A 21,031-nucleotide genomic window follows, 5' to 3' on the forward strand; every position below is an offset into this window, starting at 1 on the left:
ACAGAAAGAGTGTAGCTCAACACCAGTTTTGTTTGACAGAACCTGATGATTTTGGTTTTATCACTTGCTCCATGGCTGTAAAATGTGCAACTTTATTCTCTAGCAAAGGTGTTGTCTTTTCATGCCATGTGAGATGATTTCCTTTGCCTCTAGTTTTAATTGAATAAATGAACTAACTGGAATTTGCTCTTCTGCTTTCCAGTGTTTGTCTTAATCATGTCTAAGTCCACTGTTGGTAGAATGTCTCGAGCAGGAAGATTTATTTTTTTTCTCACAGAACATTAGCCTTTGGTGAAGATGGGGGGGGTTCTTGTTCCCCATGTGTGTTTTGCCTTCTTGTGTGGTAAATTCATGCTCTTAGCTCAGATATGAAAGACCAGTAAGAGGATTTACCAATCCTGTTAAGTGGTAAATCACATATTCTCAGAATTGGTCTGCAGATTGCATTTCAAGACCTGAGAAGCAAAAGCAGTGTGACTTTGAAATGGAATTACAAGACAAGAAGTTTGACAAACAAAATTTGGAATAATAAACCTGTGAAGATGGTGAAAAATAACTTTTGGAGAAGTGGAGAAGGTAGAAAATATTAGATGATTTTTAAAGTAATTTTACAATGCATTTGGGGGTCATTTTAAAAGTTAAATAACTCAAAACTGCTTCAAAACTTGAACTAAACAAATGTGGAAAAGTAAAAGGCTAAGGGAAAGGAGGAGAAAAGAAGGAGAAACATTACTGAGATTGGGTTCTTTTCAAAATAATTTTTTCAGGTGAGAGCCCCTGCAAATATTACCTACCTGTATGAATACTTGTTGCATAGGTATTCTGCCATAAGACCAGCAACTTAGCTACTTTGTGTTGTTGCTACCACTGTGGTACTGTTGGGAAAAGAAGGAATTACAAACCAAAAATTATAAAATTGTGCAAAAGTTGTCACTTGATCCTGTTGTGCCCCTTTACTAAGTGTGGCATAAGGGGAAGAACTTAATTAGGAGTGATGATACCACAGTATAAAATGTATCCTAAATCATAATTCTCAGTTAACATTGCTTGGTGTGATTAAGATTGGCCAATTACTCAGACAGTTGGTGGTTATCTGGATATTTGGAAATAAGCCATTTCACTCATAAAGTTGCTCCTTCATAATGGTGAAAAAAAAAATGAAAGAAGGGAGATTTTGAGTCATCTGCATTAAGTAACTTCTCATCCATCAACATCCCCAAGTCCTCCTCAGGGCTGCTCTCAATCCGTTCTCCACCCAGCCCGTATTTGTGCTCTGGCTCAGGTGCAGGACCTTGCGCTTGGCCTTGTTGAACTTCACAAGGTTCGTGCAGTCCCACCTCTCAAGCCTGCCCAGGTCCCTCTGGATGGCATCTCTTTCCCCCAGCGTGTCAACCACACCACACAGCTTGATGCCATCAGCAAACTTGGTGAGGCTGCACTCAATCCCAGTGTCCATGTTGCCAGCAAAGATGTTAAACTGCACCAGACCTGATGCCAAGCGCTGAGGAATGACACTTATCACTGGTTCCCACTTGGGCATTGAGCTCTTGACCACAATTCTTTGAGTGTGACCATCCAGCCAATTTTTTATTCACCACATGGTCCATCCATCACATCCATGGCTCTTCAGTTTAGAGACAGGGATGTCATGCAAGACGGCATCAGATGCTTTGCACATGTCCAGGTAGATGACATCAGTTGCTCTTCCTTCATCCACCAACACTATAACCCTGTCATAGACAGCCATCAAATTTGTTAGGCACAGTGTGCCCCTCGTGAAGCCATGTTGGCTGTTGCCAATCACCTCCTTATTTTCCATGTGCCTTAGCATAGTTTCCAGGAGAATCTGCTCCTTCATCTTACTGGGCACTGAAGTGTGACTGACTGGCCTGTAGTTCCCCAGATCATCTTTGTTTCCCTTTTTAAAACTGGAGGGTTTATTTCCTCTTTCCAAGTCAGTGGAACTTCGCTGGACTGCCATGACTTCTCAGATATCATGGATAATGGTTTAGTCACTTCGTGCACCAGTTTCCTCAGAACCTGCAGATGTATCTCATCGGGTCCCATGAACTTGTGCACCTCCAGATTCCTTATGTGGTCTTGAACCTCATCTCCTACAGTGGGTGGTTTGGCTGGGGAGGAGTTGATTTTCTTTGCAGTAGCTGGTTTGGGGCTGTGTTTTGGATTTGTGCAGATAACGGTGTTGGTGAGTCAGGGATGTTTGTTGTTGCTGAGCAGTGCTCACACACCATCAGGGGCTTTTCTGCTTCTTGTACTGCTCTGCCAGCGAGCGGACTGGCGGTGTGCACAGGAGGTTGGGAGAGGGGACACAGGTGGAACAGGTGACCCTGACTGACCCTGATCTTCTTTTCCACCAGCCACTGGTTTATAAAAAGGATTCTTAGAATGGTTGTCAGTTAAGACACTTCCCAAGGCAGAGCGTATTTTGTGATGACTAGTATTTTTGTATTAACCAAACCTCTTCTGCGGTGTTGAATCTTGACTTGTTTCCACTGTAACTTTTCTTCTTTCAGAAAGAACATTTTGCTTTGCAAAGCCAGTACAGAGAGAAAGATGCTGGAAACTTGCAGCACATGGTAAATAATAAAATAGCTTGAATTTCTAAATGAAGCTTTGATTTCATTTTGTTCCTTAAAATAAGCTTATAAAGATGTTTTTCATTAACAAAAAAATATTTGTCCATCCTGGTCAATAACTGTTTGAGGTGCGGCTTTGCTGTTCGTGAAGTGAAAAGTGACGATACCATTTTAATACCCTGTAGTAGTTTCACTGACTAATTTAAATACTTAAACACTACAGCTTTGATTTTTTTGTTGAGTAACATAACAAAGCACAGGAGTTGCTGACAGACATTTTCATAATTGGTGATTTGCTCATTAGATTCATTGAGCTTTAAATTCTAACTTCCCTTGAAACAAAAGGTTCAGCTTAACTCTGAATAGTTACTAATGCTTCTTTCATGTCTGTTAGTGATTAGAATTTTTAAGTTCATGTTTCTTTATTCATAGGACTGTTTTGGAGATCATGCATCTTTTATTTTGCTTAGAGTTTTAACAAGAAAAAGAATTGCAGGTTCTATACACGAAGTATGAAACTCATTGATTCTTGTGTGTGTTTAGAAAGCTGTGAATGGAAGGCAACTTACTTACGAGGCTGAAGAGCCAGAGGAACAAGAAGGTCTTCAGCCTATGTATCCTGTTTATCAGCAAACTTACTACAAAAACTGGAGCAGCAGATACCCACAAAACTCAGGACCTGGAAGAGTCTACATCAATCCAAGGGAGCATTATGTATGATTCTGTACCCAGACGTCTTTAACAAGGGTTTTATTACCTGTTGACTTGATGACCCATATGTCTCGTTGGCTTTCATCTGTAAAATAATTGGTGTGTTTTCCTGTGGGAAGAGATTGCACAGAGAATTTCATATAGGTAAACTGCAAGAAGTTTGAGACCTAACCTGCTTCTAGTCTTGGGCACGTATTTGGTTTTGTAGTTATATCAACCTGCCAAAAGAGGAGCATTTTAGCTTTAGTTGTAAGATGCATAAACTAGATTAATTTGTTGACACATGCCAAAATGTAGCTAAGCTTTTTCCCTGACTATTTCTTGGACCATTCTCTCCCTGGATGGATATTTTACAATAACTTGACCCATGTAAAAGTGACTAATATGAGCAAGGCAGCTGAATCCCTTGTGACATTAATAGTCTTGGGCTGAGAGTCATTTTTTCACAGCTTAGAAAACTTGGGAATCATTTTGACTGGCCTTAGCTATTGATTTCTCAACTAGCTCTACCTCTCCCAGTCAAATGAACAACTAGACTACCTCTCAACTACTGACTGGCTGTTTCAGAAAGTATGCTGTGTGTCTTCCCATCTTGTTAAAAGTGAAGCAATTGCCTTACATCAAAAACTTTTTATTTTCTATTGATTCTGCCTGTTGATGTGCATGCTGGTTTTGGTTTTACAGTTAGGTCTATATGAAACTTGGTTGGAGGAAGTAAATGACTAGACAGACAGAACTTTCTGTAAGTGCCTTATGTGAAGCTACATCATACCTATCAGTTGCTATTTAGCCATTTTTCCAAATATGACTCCTATTTTAAAGAGTTTATCTTGCTTGGTAATAAATACATTCCTTGCTTTCTTCTCAGTTTGCAATAAAACTGCCTGGGATGTGTTCTTATGTCCTAGCAAGAAAACAAAGACTTCAGTTAACTTCAAGGACTTTTCAGCACTGCCCTTTAACCTTAACCAGTAGTGTGAAGTAACTGGAGAATGTCCTGATGTTACCAGTGCTAACATTATCCCACATGAAATCTTGTGAGTGTGGAGTAATGGTTAAAAAAATGTGCTCAGGATCTTTCCAGAAAAATAAGTTTTCCTGCGGACTAAAACATAAATATTTAGGAAGTAAAAAAATGTATATAATGTATTAGTGCTGAAATGAGCTCACAGGGCAATCCTGACATATTTTAAGACAGCAGAAAATAGGTTGGGGTCTAGAATTTGCTGGAGAAAATTAAATGGCTCATCTATTCTCTTAAGTTCATGTACAGGTAAGTACAGAATAATGATTTTCATTAGATGACCTGAAGACAAAATGTTGAGAAGAATGGGTATGTCGTACTGAACATGGCTTCTATGGTGTTACTGTGTTCCTCTGCAGATGTTTGGGTGTTTTAGAGGCAAGAGTCAAAGCTGTAGAAGCAGCAGAATTGAAAGCTAACATAGTGAAGTGTGCTGCAGGCAGGAGGTCGTTGTTAAACCTGTATTCAACCTGCATTTGTCTCCATCGTAGTAAAAGTTAATGAGATACCTATCCACAATAGGTCGAGGTAAATTAAATGTTTCTAGCTTGTTACAGGTAGCAGCTAGGAGATTATGGCTTGGGTGCCTGTGTTCTGGATGCTGTAGAAGCAGATATTAGCTGTTCTCTTGCTAAGCAGCTTTCTGTTATATGATGTGGTTGAAGTTGGCAACTGAAGGAATGGCAGAGAAAAAGGTTGGAGAGAACCTATTTCTTGGGAGCTATCTTTGAACCACTGTCACCTTGCTTTTCTTTTAGGAACTGAGCACATTCATGTAAACTGAGCATCTGTTTTAAACTTTAAAGCTACCTGCTCTATTTGAGACCCAAAGTAGGGCTTATGTCTCCCAAAAATGTGTATTCCCACAATGTCAGTTTAAGCAGCTACCTCTTTCCACGAACAATGCCTCAACTTATCCTTATGTTACTGCAACTCCAAAAAACTCAGCTCTCAAAACATGAAAGGAACACAGTGTCTTGGCCAAACATTAAAACACGTGGAATGACAGACAATTCCATGAATGAACTATACCTGTTGAGATAATTTGATCAATATTACTGAGGAAAACTTCGTACCAAAATTATGAGGGTATACATTATACAGTGGTTCAAAACTATTGTTGTGACAATGCTTACCCTGCATTCATCAGTACAAGGTGGTATTGAGCAGGTGATCATTTCAGTCCATATTATTTTGGCAGATGATGTAAAAAACAATTATTTTGGGTTCAGACCTTTTCTATGGCTTTTTATTCTTATTTGCACATACATTTTTGTGTGAAGAGTTAAAACTTTGGGGAAAGGAGGGAGGAAGGAAGAATGCTATCAACAAAGCTATAATTGTTTTTTTGAATTTGTAAAAATAACTTAAAATGTAGTCCAACTCTGTTACCCAAGTTATATATCAACAAACTGCAGAAAGCTTGAATTGCAAACTACCCATCAGGATGTAATTTGCCCTAAAGTCATTAGCAAAATATATTATCACCCACAGGTTTATTACCTGTGAGAAATGGTTTTTCTGTAATCTGTTCAGGGACATTAACAATGTGTTAGCTTTCTTGAATTGTTGCTTGTAGTCTTCAATGTGGCTGGATTTTGGGGGAGGGGATTTGGCATAGAATGCTCAGAAGAGAACGGAAAAAAGTCTGCTGATTAGGACTTCCCACAGAAAGAATTGTACATATAGAAGTAGGTTTGATCAGCTTTTTCAAGATGTAGTAAATGTCCTTTTTTATTTTTGTACATTTTCAAATGCTTGTATTTGTATTTTGATTGGAATAAAAACATTCAAAATATAAAATTTTTGTATGTTGTTTAGATTTGCGATTGCTTAAGGTATGGAAAAATGGATCCCCTGTTTTGGTAATATGTTTCCTCCTCTGTGGTTGCATATGCAGAGCATGTGTTTTTTCCTAACAGTGCCACTTTTGAGTGTCTGTCGTGTTGCCTGCTGAAATCCTTACATAACAGGAAGCATATAGTACTTTGTGAAAATCTAGCACTTAGGTAAACTGAACACCCAAAATCACTGGTGAGGGAGGTAGGAAAGGAGGAGAAGAGTAGTAATTCACATCTCTAGCTTTGATAAATGTAAGCTGTCCTCTGCTCAAGTATCAAGTAGTCCAATTATGGAAAGTATAAGATTTAATGTTTGGAGTATCCAAAATGTTTGGGGATACAATACAAATGAAAACTAAGAAAATGTACTACTAAAAGAAGGGAAACACTAAGCAAGATAAAGGACTACTGCTGTTCAGTCACAGAATTATCTAATGTATTGGGTATCCAGCTCAAGGAAAGCCCAATAAAAAGGTATTATAATTCATGAAGAGTGGAGGCAAGGTTTTTACCTTCAGAGTTCTTAAGTTTAGCTTCTTTCTGGCAGTGTCGCTGCTGTTTCCATCTCTGAGTGACACAAATTCAAGTGCAGAAAACTATACTGTTGTATAGATAAGTGATTAAGATGTATCATAGTAACTTTTTTAATGCCACAGACCTGAAATTGTTCTCTCTGAACCACTGTGTTGTTGGAAGGCTCTGCGTGTGAGTGCTGTAGTAACAGGTAGCAGCAGAGCAGTCAAAATTGTTTTGACAACTCAGGTCACTTCACTGTGGGAGGTAGCCTGGGGTTTTCTGTCCGCCTGTGGTATGTGCCCAGAGTATTGGAAGACTAGGTTTGTCTTTTGGAAATGCATTTATTCCCAACAGCAAAGCTAATGCTTCATTGCAGTTCACACACATAACATATCTTACCAATGCCATTAAAATATTAGACTTGAAATTAATCAAGCTGGCCTGAGTTTTCAGTGGTGTTCCAAAGCTGGTTTAGATGGGTTTGTGCAATTGGTGGCATAGATCTCTGCAACACTGTGGAAACTTAGAAGCACTTGCTTGGCCCATTTTTCTGAAGGTGTTTAAAGATAGTTATGTTCTAATGATGTGCTAAAAAGATATGTCAAAGTTACAGTAAACTGTGACAACTAGTAAAAAACAAAGGCAGAAGAGTGGTTGAATATCTCAGCAGGGTAACACATAATAAAATTTTTGGTGTATTTGGTAGATTGCTTAGAAAATTCAATGGCATTAAAACCTACCAGTGTTCATTCATTTTTTTGTTGTCTGTATGTGTCGTGATGTGTGACTGAGATGATATACTTTGAAAATGTTTGTAAGCAATGAAGAACTGCTAGGTAGGAGCGTCTTTGCTAATAAACCAGTGTGTGAAAAGACCTGATTGTGGGGAGAGCCTTCTGAAAGAACTTTGACTTTTGAAGTTTAGGCAGCTTCTAGATATTACTGTTCAGCACTCTGCTTCTGATATCACTGTCGGCTTTGAGAAGTAGCGACCTATGATTTCATCCTTAGTCAAAAACTGAACTTGTAAAAGAGCCTACCTGGCAAAAGTAGTGGTTCAAAGTTCTAACAGCCTCAGAGTTCCTTTCTGACAGAAAGTAAAGATTTGATGTTTCTGCCTTTAGTCAAAGGTGTGGCGTGGTTCTTGGTCATTAGCTTAGTACCTTTAGCTGAATTATACTGAATGAAAATGCACAAAAAATAGGTTGCAAGTCTTAGTAATAATTATTCAAACAATATGAAACCCAAGTAGAGATGTGTTAAGCATTTTAATCGGCACTGACAACCCCTCAGTGAAACTTTTTCTAGTCTTGTTTTGTGATCTTACTTGACTTAATTTTATGCTGTATTGAAATCTAGATCCTTCAATTGCCAGTAGAAAATGAATTCTATTTGGGAGCCTACAAGGCAAGCTGTGACTCTTTTACCCTTTGTATGATTAGTAATCAAGACTGTAAATTGGAATTTACCTCACAATTCTGGGACCAAGTTGGAAACCAAGTAGACTCCAGCTTCCTCAACAGCTGAGAAGAATTTGAATTTCTGTGCAGGACTACACACAGAATGCAGAGAGTATGTGAAATATATTAAAAAATCATTTCTATTTGACTGAGGCTAGACACAGATTTATTATATTCCAACTTGAAATGTACTCTTCGACTAGGTTAAATTAGAATTATAATCCAACAGAGATTTACAGGAAATAACTTTTTTGATACTGATTGCCAGAGGAAGAATTTTGAATATTTGCTATTGCACCACACTTGAATTTGTTCCTGTTCTACTATAAACTTTAGTGGGTTCTGAGTTTTTATGATGCCTGGGACCACATATCAGGTACTGCTCTTAGTGTAACTTGGTAAATTAGATGTCTTTGACTAAATCCTTGTTTACCACTTTTGCCTCTGGTTCCACTCCAGTGCCATGTGACTTCAGTCTAAATACTGGAAAGTAACTTCATTTTTACATCTGTGTGAAAATAGTGATCTGGCTGTATTGGTTAAGGATTGCAAGTGAAGTATTTAAGACATGTTATAGAAGATTCCACTGTCTGGGTTTTTTTCCCTTTGTCCTTTTCCCAATGTTCAATTTTACTTGTTTATTATTGTCTTGGATCTCTGAATTCTTGCTCCTGGTGGTCTTGCTGCGTTAGATCCTGTCCCTAGGGATGTATGCCTGCAGTTTCTCCCTAATACTTCATCTTGCCTGTCTCGTTAAGAAGTGTGTTATAGTCCTCTATATGACTTCAGATATTCTGTGCTTGAACAGCTCCTTTTCTTGACAACAAAATATTTTGAGCCAGTATTTGTTTACACAATTCAGCTTGTAGCAAACTCCAGAAAATTAATTTTTTCCTGCTGATTTATGCCTGTATGCAGTATTAGGTCATGTGCAGTGCAGCAGTGGACCCGCAAAAGATGCTTCAGCCCTTCAGACCTTCCTCCTGGCTGGTCAGGGGAGAGACAGACACCTGTCTAAGCGTGGTCTCTGCTGCCACCATAGTGTATTGTACTCGCGAGAAGAAGAGCCCAGAGATCTCTAACTTCTCTGAATTGCTCTAGTAATTTGGGAATAATTACTTTCAGGCACTATTTGTGGCAAAAGCTGAATTCCTTGTCAAGTATGGTAGATAAAACATAGAGCAGTTGTATTTCTGTCTTTTGACTAAACTGGCTCTTTTAAGACCGGACTTCATCTGCTGATGTGACTGCTCTTTTTAGGTATAAAAACTGAAGCAGCCTGACTTTAATCCCACAACTAACAAAGTTTTTTCCTTCTTTGACATGAATTGAGAGGAAAGAGAGAAATGGCTATGGGCAAATAAAATGCCTTTGTATTAGGTTTAAAATCCAGAGTGATGGATAGCAGCCGCTGGAGATTGGTTTACCCAGGTACGCTGAGCAAATGAACAGAAGGCTTAAGGTGGCTGGAGGAAGACACACACTGTTTCAGAGTACACTACTTTCTTACTAATGCTTGTGATGACTTGATGTGATGCCTACTGTCAGCTGGATCTGTTTCCCATCGCCAGGAATATTGCTAGAAGCCCTGGATTAGTAACAAAACACCAACTATGGGTTAAGGCAAAAAGTCTCACCTGTTCAGATGTATTTTGGGTTGGCTCTTCAAGCGGTTTTAAAATTGGCTACTAAAAAATTGGTTTAGCAGTCTCTTCCCTAGGATTTCCATTCTTTTTATGTTCTTGGCTAATTTATTTCTCACTAATAAATCCTCGTTAGGGCTTTATTGACGAGAAAATACCTAATACACTTGTAAGATGGAGAATAGATTCTGTTTTGTTCCATGTTTGTCTCTCTCTGCTCTGGCTTCTTGGGGCAGTGTTAATTAATTTTTGACTCAGTATGGAAATGTTTGAGCTTCAGTGTTGCATAATTTTTTTTCCTCTGCTTTTATGTTGTGTAAAGGCATAAAGGATGTGGAATGTGCATGTATTTTGAACTGAGAAATTTTCCAAGTGGAAAATGGGTAACTTATCAACGTCAGCTATCCTTCTTATAGCTGGAAAAATTACAATGATGCAGCACTGCAAATGGTTAAATCACCTTTCTTTCAAGTGATACATGACACAGAGTAAGCAAGAAAAAAGGCAAAGGCGGAATGGTGCTTGGAGGAAATGGTCCTGCTTATACCAGAAGGCGATATTTAGACTACTTGCCTATTGCCTTCAGATATGTCCTAATAGCAGGAAGAATCCGGTTAATTTGGATGTCGATGCTACTTAGCTGGTTGTCGGAAGTTGGAGCAGGTTATCCCAAAGCCGGTTTCCAGGCGAAGTGAGAGATTTAGACTTGTCACTTTCAAATGTGTTACTATGAAATCACATCCAAGTTTCACCATCTGCTTAACATTGGATCTAAATAGCTTTATTAAATTAAATAGCTGCATAGCTGCACCCTAGTCCATCAGAAGATTCATCTAGAAAGCCAGAGATAGTTGAATTTCTAGTGTCACTGATCAGGCTCGAGTGCATGATTTGCACAGCAAGTGTAATTGACCCCGTGGATATCTATGTGAAATAAAATGCCCAGTGGATACTTGTGTCTAAAAGCATTGATTATACAGTAAGTACTTTGAGTTACTGTATTGGGAAATAATTCAGTCATTTTGAATTAACTAAGAGAATCTGTTCTTTTTAAGAGAACTGAGGGAGGGGGATGGAAGAAGCTGCTGTCAAGACACAAATTGGCAGCTTAAAGTAGAAAACAACTTCGACTACAATTGAATAGCCTCAGCAAGTAGTGACTTTGTCTTCTCTTGTAATGGAAGCTTCAGCTTTCAAATAAGTCTTTCTCTTGCAAGAATGTAAACGAGCTTACCTGAAGACAATTCGGAACTTTTCAAGCCTTTGCTTGAAACAGCTATCAGCCTTTTGTGTCGAAGGACAAAGCCGGGGAGATGCACGATGGAGATGACTGAATGCTGCAGATGCTCACTGCACCTTTGACTTTGTGCCCTTACCGAGCTGTCCCTCCCTGCTAGACTGCCTGGGAACCTCAGCAGGAGGGATTCTGCTGCAATTCCGCTTGTCTCGACGTCGGCAGTTTGAGCCGGTACCAAAATTAACTCTGGACTTCTTTCTGCCTGTCCCCTCGCCCCTTTCGCACCCCATTCCCTCTGCAGAGATTTTAGCAGTATTTTGGGAAATTGTTTTAATTGTTAATGTTCTAGAGTTAAAGGACCCGATGTCAGAACCTGTGGCAGATCACAGGATGGTTATCTACTAGCAGGCTAATGGATGCCCTGAAAGTGTTAGGAACTGCTTTGGACCCACTCCAACACCATTTGACAAGTGCTGTCTGAAACAGTCCTGACGTGCATTAAAAGGAAGAGCTTCCTTATGAAACCACACAGAGTCATAGAGTTGGTAGTGCTTTCTTTCTACTGTTGATGTTTTATTACAGCTCACAGCATAATGTTAATAGGCTGATAGCATCTTCATTTGAATACATATAATTCAAGTCTTCTGGTTCCTGAGAAGACATTCGGTAAAGAGGGAGAAAAAAACCGGAAAACACTTAGGTGATATGCAAGTAAATTTGAATCTGAAATGACCACATTAAGGGCTATGCTTAATGCAGTTTATGTGGGAGCTGACTCTATTCCACTTGGGATATTTTAGACAAAATCAGGGAAGCTGGACACTTACCGTTATGTGCCCAGGTATAGAGATGCCAAAGTTTGCAAAAAAGTGGGAGGACACTTTATTAAATTACATTCCTTGAAGTTGCTTTAACTCTAATTGGCCAAGTTGCTGCTGATTCAAATAAAAATATTTATTTTAAGCTTCCGACACAGAATATGCATATGACAAGATGCATGTTGGTTGATGTAGTTCAGGAAACCTTCTGTTCCCTGTCACAAATTCCATCTTGGCGTTTCTCATAAGTTTAATTGTATCAATTAAACAACACTATAATGGCAAATGTTTGCTGGCTTTTATAACAGGAATTTTTGAATCCTCCAGGAAATCTAAATATTTTTCGTATTTCTCCTGAAGCCTGTTTACTACTTCCTCTTACAATGATAGGCTTGCTGCTCCTCTGAATTTAACTAAGCATTGTTTTCTTTCCTTGGAGATGGAAATTTCACTTTGAAAGATCAGATCATTGTTGTCCATGCTTGACTGACGGTAATTAACAAGTTCTAAACAAGAGCCCTTTATTGAGGGCTTTTTAATAACCCCTCCCCTTCCCTTGTGACTTGGAGTCTGAAATATTTTTACTGAGTTTTGTATTTTCTGTATGTCTGTGCATTTAACAAGCGTACTTGTTTTGAATTACAGTTGGTTTAGCATGCCTGATAGTTTCGAAGATGAAACTGAAAAGAAGGAGGGGGGGATGGGAAAACTCACACCAAAAAAAAATCACCAAATTGGATGCTGGTATGTGCTTCCACCCAAATGTCAGAAGTCCATTTTAAGGACTGCCTCTGAAGTCCCGCTTGTTTACTGGAGCACTAAACAAATGAGGCTAAAGGGAATACTGAATGTTGAGGACTACTGTGCAGCTGGATAGCACTCACCCTACCTCAAGATAGCTTCCGTTGTATTAAAGAACTTGTATCTGACACTGATTAGTACCAGGAAGTAATTAAAATATAAACTGGCTCTCTTCATTAGGAATGTTCTTGAATCCTTTGAAAACTGTCAAATAAGTGTTTTCAGTACTGAATGTTCCTATAAAGTAACAGAATAATATGGTCTCTCAGATACTTTTTTTTCATGCATGTTTGACTCTAATGCCAGCATGAGCACACCCTGGTTTTGTAAATGAAGACTGAAAAGTGTGAGATATTTATACAGGCTAATAGGCCAGCAAGGCCTTCTGTAGGGCCCTAATTCCAGAAAGTCACCGTTTGAAGTCAGCTGGTGAAAGGATAAAGAAATTCAACCTAAGTGTAAAATTTGTTTCACTCTGAGCAATTGGTCAATTAATACAGATGAGCTGTTTGCTCTGCTGTTTGGATTTCTCCTGTCTTGGGTTAGTCCCCAAACTCAGGTCTTTTATTTAGGCAAAAAGTATCAAAGGTACCTTTTTGTGTGTTTCCCTCAGTGAATTGCTTTGCTGTTATCAAAATGCTTCTTTTATTCAAAAAATAGGTTGAGTGACCACATGGGGCTAATTGCCGTGACTACCTGTAATGGGTTTTAGTTCGCTTCAATTAAAACAACAAATATCAGGACAAAGTGATGGTGTCTTTCCCCATAGGCCTGTACAGGGAGTAAAAGAAAGCTGATGGTTACTGCCAGGTATGTGGTCAATGCTGCTACCCTCGTTAGGTCTGTGACTGCCTGGCATAACTAATGCTCAGTTTAACATTTGTGCAGTCAGTTATAAGATATGGAGGAATATAAAATGATCTGACCCTCATGATGCAACACTGCCATGGCCCTTCAAGTGAATTTTCTTTCTTGAACTGTAGCTTTTCCCTCCTTTGCCTATTTGAGAGAACACTGTCTGTTCAGTGAAATTACTTGGGCCGAACTGAAACACTCTTTTGTTTCCAAATAGCAAACCTTGGAAAAAACACAGATGAAATTCTAATTTGAGATGATGTTAAAATTTTTCAAGAGAACCTAGGCTTCCTTTTAGCCTTTATGAAATCTGAAGTTACATAGTGTTATTGTGACATAAAACCTAGTTACACTTCGGGGTCCTGTACAAATTCTGCATACGAGATTGAAAGGAAAAAAAATACCCTGCAGGAGGAATAAGTTGCATTTTATTTCTGTCCTGCATCAAGTTTGCATTCTTCATCAGTATTCTCTGTCACTCATGTCTGTGCCCTTAGTAGCTGTGTCTTAGAAATTTTTTCAGCTGTGGTATTTCCTAATAATTCAGAATTTTCTTTTTCTGAAATTTACCAAGGATTTTTTTTCTGGCAAATGAAAGTTATAGTCTAGCCAGAGTATAGATCTCCCTTTAATTATATGTTTGTCAGTAATGCCTTTTCTCTCCATTTGTGTGAGTGCACCTTAGGACAAAAGAGTGAGCTGAGGAAAGAAAATCCTTTAACATCGGGATGGCACACCTTCAGCAGCTGAAAATAGTATTGCAAGGGTCTCTGTGCATTAAACATGCTCATGCGTGTGGTGTGGTCTGTCACAGGTATAGCAGCTGTGAGACAGTGCACTAAGTGTCCCTGTATAGAGCTGATAGCTTAGCAGGTGATTTTGGTTAGTGTGTCACCAGTGTGAGCTGTACTGAATGCAGCCTGTGCATCCCACAAGTCCCTGCTGAACACTAAGATGGGCTGTCACTCCTGTCAGGCTGCTCCTGTGCCTTTGAAGCTAACCATATGGAGTGTGAGTGCAATTAAAGGAATACTTCTTTTGCAGTTGCTTGCAGTTCCAAGTGACTAAAAATGCCCTGAAGTACTTAAGGAATTTCTTAAAATATAATGAAGATCATCTTAGTGAACACAGGAAAAACTGGTGGGATGCTTTTCTCAGATAGAATTATATATGGTGCCAGAATAGCCTCTGGAGACTGAACTGATGGTCTGAATTTACAAACGAGGAGAAAGTTCTCTGAAAAAAAGTGTCCTACTTTAGTTTCAACTGTACACTTGCGCTTCATTTTGGAATTCTGGAATTTTTTGTCATCCTTAGTCACTGCAAGAGACTTGGCAGCTGCTGTCCTGTGTTGGAAGGGCCGAGATAATCAGAGAGGTCCACATGGGGCTTCACAAACACAGAGAGGATCTGACTGATTCCCTTGGCCTCCTGGCCATGCTCTTACCAGTACAACCCAGCAGGCAGCCGGCCCTCGTGGCTGTGAGGGCATGCTGCTTCAAGCTAGTATCCACCAGGGCACCCAGATACTTTTCTGCAGAACCCAACACTTGCTCTCTGCTTTCTCAGTTCCTGCATTTTTTTAACATGTGGCTCAAGTTGAGCTTCTGTGACTGAGGAATTGAATCCCGCTGTTATATACTTGGTTTGATACATTTGTGTGCTGTGCATATAGTTATGATGGGTAGTGGTCACTAAACTTTGACCTTGATAAATATGTTGCCTGTGTATTTCTAAAGTGAAAATCCGCTTTGTGTGTTTGGCCACACTGTGGATTTGTGCTTTATTTTTTGTCACACTACAGGGGCATTTTTCACTCTTTGCTGCCATGGTTATATGTCAAAGGTTATCAGCAAACCAAACAGTTGTGGAAGGTGCAGCTGTACTACGAGCTCAGTCTCTTAATAGTGCCTTTAATACTACTTAATCATCTCCAGAGACCTGTTCCAGCTAAAATATTGTATTAAAAAAAAAAATTATTTGTGGGTAGAAAAAGGAGCAGTGATGCTGCCATTTGTTGCCCATTTCTTCATAAATTCTGTGGTATGGACAAAATCACTTTAGCAAGTGATCACATAACTTGGCATATTGTAAGAGGTAGCTTCCTAACAGGATAACTTGTGGTAAATATATCTATTGAAGAATCTAGCTAATTTTTTACCTTTCTCACGTTTTGGGTAATTAATTTTTAACTAAGACCTTTTACAGAACTTTTCCCAGTTTTTGGGAAGCTGTCTGTAGCTTGGTAGGTGTATTAAATTGCTTATCCAACAAAATCCTCTTTCACACTGTTATCCTTGAATCTGCTTGATTATCGTTTTCAGATCAGGAAGGTGGAAGTCCTTGAAAGGCAAAGCAGCCTGACACAGTGAACTCTGCTGTCCTGCAGGTGTCCTTCCCTGTTGGCAGAACTTGAATGTAATCTGGTTTAGGTTAAGTCACAGGTGGATTTTGCTCTCAGAGTTACTGGAGCACCCAGATTCAGAGTTTATGGAAAAGGAAGTCCTGTTGAGGGTCAAGGATTATGAGTGAAAAAGGACATGGCTTGCTATTTGTCAGAATAAAGACTGATGTACCTCTGTGTATGTCAAGTCTAGTTAAAAAAAAAAAAAAAACAACACAAAAATAGCAGCAATGTACTGTATACACACCCCAACCCAACTCCCAGAAAACAACCCCAGAACAGCATAGTGGGGTTTGGAAACAAATTGTTTATTATTTAGCTTCATAAGTTATTAAGTCAAGGTGTTGGAGGGGAGGGGAATATGATCCATTACAGAACTGTGTAATTTTATACTCTGCTTTTTTATTCTTTTCTTAACTGTTGATGTACTCTGCACTCTCTGAAAACATGAGATTTGACCAGCAAGGAAAGAGTAAAAAGTACAATTTGCTACTTGAGGTTAGTGGCTCAGTCTAAGAAGAGGTTTTCCTTCCATCTATAATACTAGCAGTGGAATGACTGTTCCCAGACTTTACTGAGGCTGCCTGAAATGGACAGTGCAAACAAGCTTGTGAATGATGTGATGAACAGTGAAAGAGGGACAAGGATTAGTTTTGGATTGCAAGTTAAACATCCTAATGTCCAAGCAGACTTCTGTTTGAAACTCACTTAGGTAACATTTATGGATCTGGGGACAAATGCTGTCTGAATTGCCAGTAGCAAATGAAATCCTGGCTGCTGAATTACCCAAGCTGTAAAAGAAATCAGAGAAAACATGGGCCACTTGTTGCTTTAAGTGTAACAGATCTTGCACTATGTACCTCTCCAATCTTACAAAGTACTTACTGTAAGGTTGAATTTTTTTGTGTAGTTCCAGATGTTTTATCTGTAGAAAACCTAAGTAAGTAGTGGCCATGCTTCCCAGAGAGCTGAAATACTTTCATCTCCCTGTTTTAGATGATGAGTAGATCAAAAGCCTAGAGGGTGAACTGTTCCCCTGTTGTTAAATGCTTGAGCTCTGAGACGGTGGTGTCTGGTAGAGGTGAGTGTGTGAAAAATGTCCCAATAAATCTGCTGGGACATATGGAGTACTTGAGATCTTAAATGTAAGACTAGAAGGATATCTCAGGCTGTGAAAGTAAGCTTACCCACCAGTCGCTTGTACTTGCTCTTATATTCACTTTCCCTGACTGTCATTACTTCGTCTCTAAAGCTGTTGTTTTGTGGAAGGTTAAACGAGTAATGTCTCTGCTGGCTAGGGACATCCTGATTTCCAGCTTACAGGTGTATTTGGTAAATCCATTCTATTTACTCTTACAATGAGTTGCATTCAGTTTGAGTTTTTCCTTTCTGGTGTTGTGGCCTCTCAGTGCCTACGTACCCAACATCTGTATTTTCCCCTTGCCCTTCACCTGTCTGGGTTAAGGAAGTTGAGCTCTGTGTTGGTAATGCCAGACTATTGGATGCAACCCCCTAAGAGACAGATAATTCCTGAACCTTCAGATGGCCTGCTTTGTTGTGAGCACTTGTATATTCGACTTTCAAATGTCATACCCAATACACCATCTAATTTCACACATCTGTATTTTAGTTAATAGTATTATTTATTGAAATGCAGAAGAGTGTGGGGTTTTTTTACTATCCAGACACATGGGAAACAGCATGGGGTTCTTTAGCTGCATGTGGTTCCTTTGCCACATGTGGTGGCATTGTAAGTGTTCCCAGTGGCTGGCAGAGTAATTAACCTGGCTTTAATTATTTGAAATGCTATATTTGGAGGAGAAGGATACATAATACAAACAATGAGGCATTAGGATGAAATTAATTCCATTAGAGTGGCCAGGAAGTCCTGTAGAGCAGACCTTTAGTGCACTTGAAAATCCTACCAATTAGTACCCTGAGCTCTTTGGGCATTGCTCATGTAACTGGCTGGCTAAGCTGCTGGTTCAATAGAGCACCTTAGATAAGTCAGGCATAGCTGGAACTGTAATTGCCTGTTTGCTCCCACCCGGCATTCTTCTGTGGCCTGCAAGGGACCTGCTGTCGGGGGCTCAGTCAATGATTTGTGCTGCTTTTAAAGCCTGATTTTTGTTGTATTTGAAATAGATCACAGATCTATATAGATACTTTGTTCACCAACAACGGGGGTGGGAAGGTGGTGGTTCTAACAGCAGTGATGTCCCTGGAGGAGACTTTACTTCAGCAGCGTGCAGCAGAAACTGAAACCTTGTTGGTTTACTGTAGCTCATTCAGACAGCTCTGCTGTCATCAGTGCACAGGAGGTCTAAATGACCCACCTAACCCCCCAGCATTTTGCGCAGTGGAGCTACATCCAGTAGAGAGGCAGGAGTCAACCTGCACTTTAAGGGACTGTGGGGTTCCTGTGGCTCCCCCTGGGAGGGACAGGAGAGGAACCACAAGGACCACTGAAATGGGAGGGTTTCTTCTGGTGGGAATGTGTTATTTGCTACAAATAATGAGGTGTTTGCTATACAGGCAAGAGAATCTAACCACCCTCATTAAGCTGCATGTTGGGCAGAAACTGCTCCAGTTAGTTTTTCAAAACAGAGAATCTTCAGTAGGGGATATTCAGAGCCAGACTAGAACAGACTGAGTAGCCATTACTTAATCCTCATGTGTAGCAACCCTATACAATGGAGGCTAAAGTTGCTTGAAGATGAAAATTCGGGGTTGGCGTTTTTGACTACATAGTAAGTATTCTCATATTACTTATTCTTGTGAGATTTTGTGCTGCTTTTAAAGTCTTAGAAAATAGCAATAGGTCCCCAATTCCTTGAAGAACGAGGAAATACTGACTACTTAAAGCTTTTTCAACATCAATAACTCTTTACAGCCCAGGTAGAGTCATGGTAATTCTGTCTGATTTTGTTATGTGAGTTTAATGCTTTGTGGCAGCTTTGATGTCGGCTAAGCATGTATTGTTCTCCAACTCAGAGGATTTAACTGCTGGGCAAGTTATTAGATGTCTTGTGTGTGCTTCACCAAATGTATAGGCTGTCTTGGGATTTTCCAACATAGAAAAGAGTCTAAAGCCTACTTGCTATTTCTTATTATTACAGCAAAATAGGAGGTGTCAGAGGCATGGTCAAGCCAGGCAAGGGGAAAAATTTGAAACAAGTTGCTCTGTAACATGGCAAGAAATAAATGACACCTCCCCAGTAGCCCAGCTCTGTTTAGATGAGGATGGAACCTGAAGTGTTATAACCCTTGGTTTTGGCTGGTTTTCTAGCATATCTGAAATAATGAGTCAACACATGACTAATCAGCTGCAAGCCCCACAGCAGAGGGCCAGGGAGGCACTGGGCAGTGCTCAGCCTGCCAGTTGCTGAAGCACAGCACAAGTTGGATAAACAGCTCCTGTCTCGTAGGATTTGCAGCCTGAGCGATCCCTGCTTGTGGTGTAGCCAGCTATGCTGAAATCTGAGGGTTTGTGGCTTTCTTCTCCTTCTGAAACTAAACTTCACAAATCAATGTTGCCATGGAGAAGCGCCACCTAATCATCAAGGGCAGACGATGAACTAATTAAGTGTAGAAATCTGACTGCAATAGTGGTAATACCCTTGGGATATAAAACAGTTACCATTAAATTCAAATAACCATTTTCAGGGAAGCAGTACTTCCTTCGATATAATGTAGTGCTGGCTAATCAACTACAATATGAAAATTTAGACACCGATGGGTGCGTAAGCAAGGATGTGGATGCTCAGCTACTTAGGAGTGAACAGACACATCTGATTTCTGCCTTCTTTTGCATAAATGTGGGTATAGGAAAATGAAGAAAAGGTCCTTTTATGCCCAGAAACATGCAAATGCTTGGATCAAAAACTGAAGATACATAAAGATTTTTTTTCTTCATCATTTTATTATTAATCTAAACATGATACTCTGATGAAAGGATTTTTATGTGACTGTTCTTCCTCTTTCTTTTCTTGTTTACCCTTTTTGGTTTTGGCTGGGAAAGTCCTTAGTCCTGTCTTCCTGTCCTAAGATGCTTGCTAAAGAGCATTATTAAGGAGCAGAATGTTACATGTTTAAGTAGAAGTGTTACTTTACTAGAAGTGTTGAAAAATAGATAGTTGATGAAACCCATAATGACATTAGTTTGTGAGACTGGACATAAAGGGTGAATTCTAAGGATTTTGAATCTTGGTAACATGAAGAGATTCGTCAGTCTCATCAAAGTCACATCAAAAATGTCAGAAGGCTGAAGAAAGAGGTAAAAGATCAAGTTGCTTGTACATTGAAAAGGAATTTTTAATTGTTAAGGAAAGCAGTTAGGCATGGGAGAGACAACCTGCCTTACTCTGCAATGATTGAGGGAAGAGGAAAAGGGGAGACACCACAAACAGCATAAAGGATAGTGTGTCAGAAGGGAGCTGGGATGCCCTTTCAGTGTACTCTTCAGCTCAGACCACATAGGCTCCTCAGTCACTGCAGAAAAGGGCAGAGAGCATTCCTTTACCTAATGTTCAGAAATGCTTTTGAAGTGAAGATCTGGGCTTTTTAGAAGGATGCAGGGATAGTCCTTTCTGGATAGAAATCTAAAGTGGCACATGTTGTTCTTGTTCAGGTCTGGCTAGACCCCCTGCATGTCTACTCCTGCACCTCAGTAAGCAATGTCAGTCTGTAGTTACAGTGGCGTCCAAATCAGCAGCATGGAAGAATCTGGAAAGCAAGCATCTAGACCTGTTACTGAATGATAATGAAAATTTCAACTAATCAGAAGGCCTGTGAGAAATCCTTCACAGTGCCATGGCACGTTGAGCAGGATGCTTGTAAGGCTCTTTCAAGTGCTGGGTAAATTGAGCATTTGCCCAGACTGGCTGAAGATGCATTTCTGCAGCTGCTTTAGTGTTTGAGCTTCACTTTGGGTTCTAAAGGCGGATTTGTCAAAGCCTAATGAGGTCTGTCTGATCTCCAGCTGTGTGTGCTGTTACAAACAGTGCTGGCCTGTCTCAGTTCTCTGATGGCTATAAGGAGGAAAGCAGCGCACTAATGAGGGGGCTTGGCTGTGTTTCCTGCCCCCCTCCTTCCATAATTAGTGGACTCCCTGACCAGGCAAGG

General features: G+C 39.8%; 1 protein-coding gene across 8 annotated transcripts in view; it reads left to right on the forward strand.

Annotated features, from left to right (window-relative positions):
• Positions 1 to 21,031, forward strand: part of NECTIN3 (nectin cell adhesion molecule 3) — a 118,358-nt gene that overhangs the window by 52,596 nt on the left and 44,731 nt on the right. The window contains exons 9-11 of one of the 8 annotated variants that reach the window (XM_027648809.1): positions 2,535 to 2,597; positions 3,141 to 3,311; positions 4,177 to 6,135. The exons of 4 other annotated variants lie outside the window; for them this stretch is intronic. In XM_027648809.1, coding sequence (XP_027504610.1) covers positions 2,535 to 2,597; positions 3,141 to 3,311; positions 4,177 to 4,293 — 351 coding nt within the window. In that variant the 3' untranslated portion in view covers positions 4,294 to 6,135. Of the gene's footprint in view, positions 1 to 2,534; positions 2,598 to 3,140; positions 6,136 to 21,031 lie in introns of those variants that run through there. 3 more of the 8 variants (XM_027648811.1, XM_027648812.1, XM_027648817.1) reach the window with 3 other exon arrangements.

Source organism: Corapipo altera, unplaced genomic scaffold, assembly GCF_003945725.1.
Source record: "Corapipo altera isolate COAL_440 unplaced genomic scaffold, ASM394572v1 58, whole genome shotgun sequence".
NCBI classification, from domain to species: Eukaryota; Metazoa; Chordata; class Aves; order Passeriformes; family Pipridae; genus Corapipo; species Corapipo altera.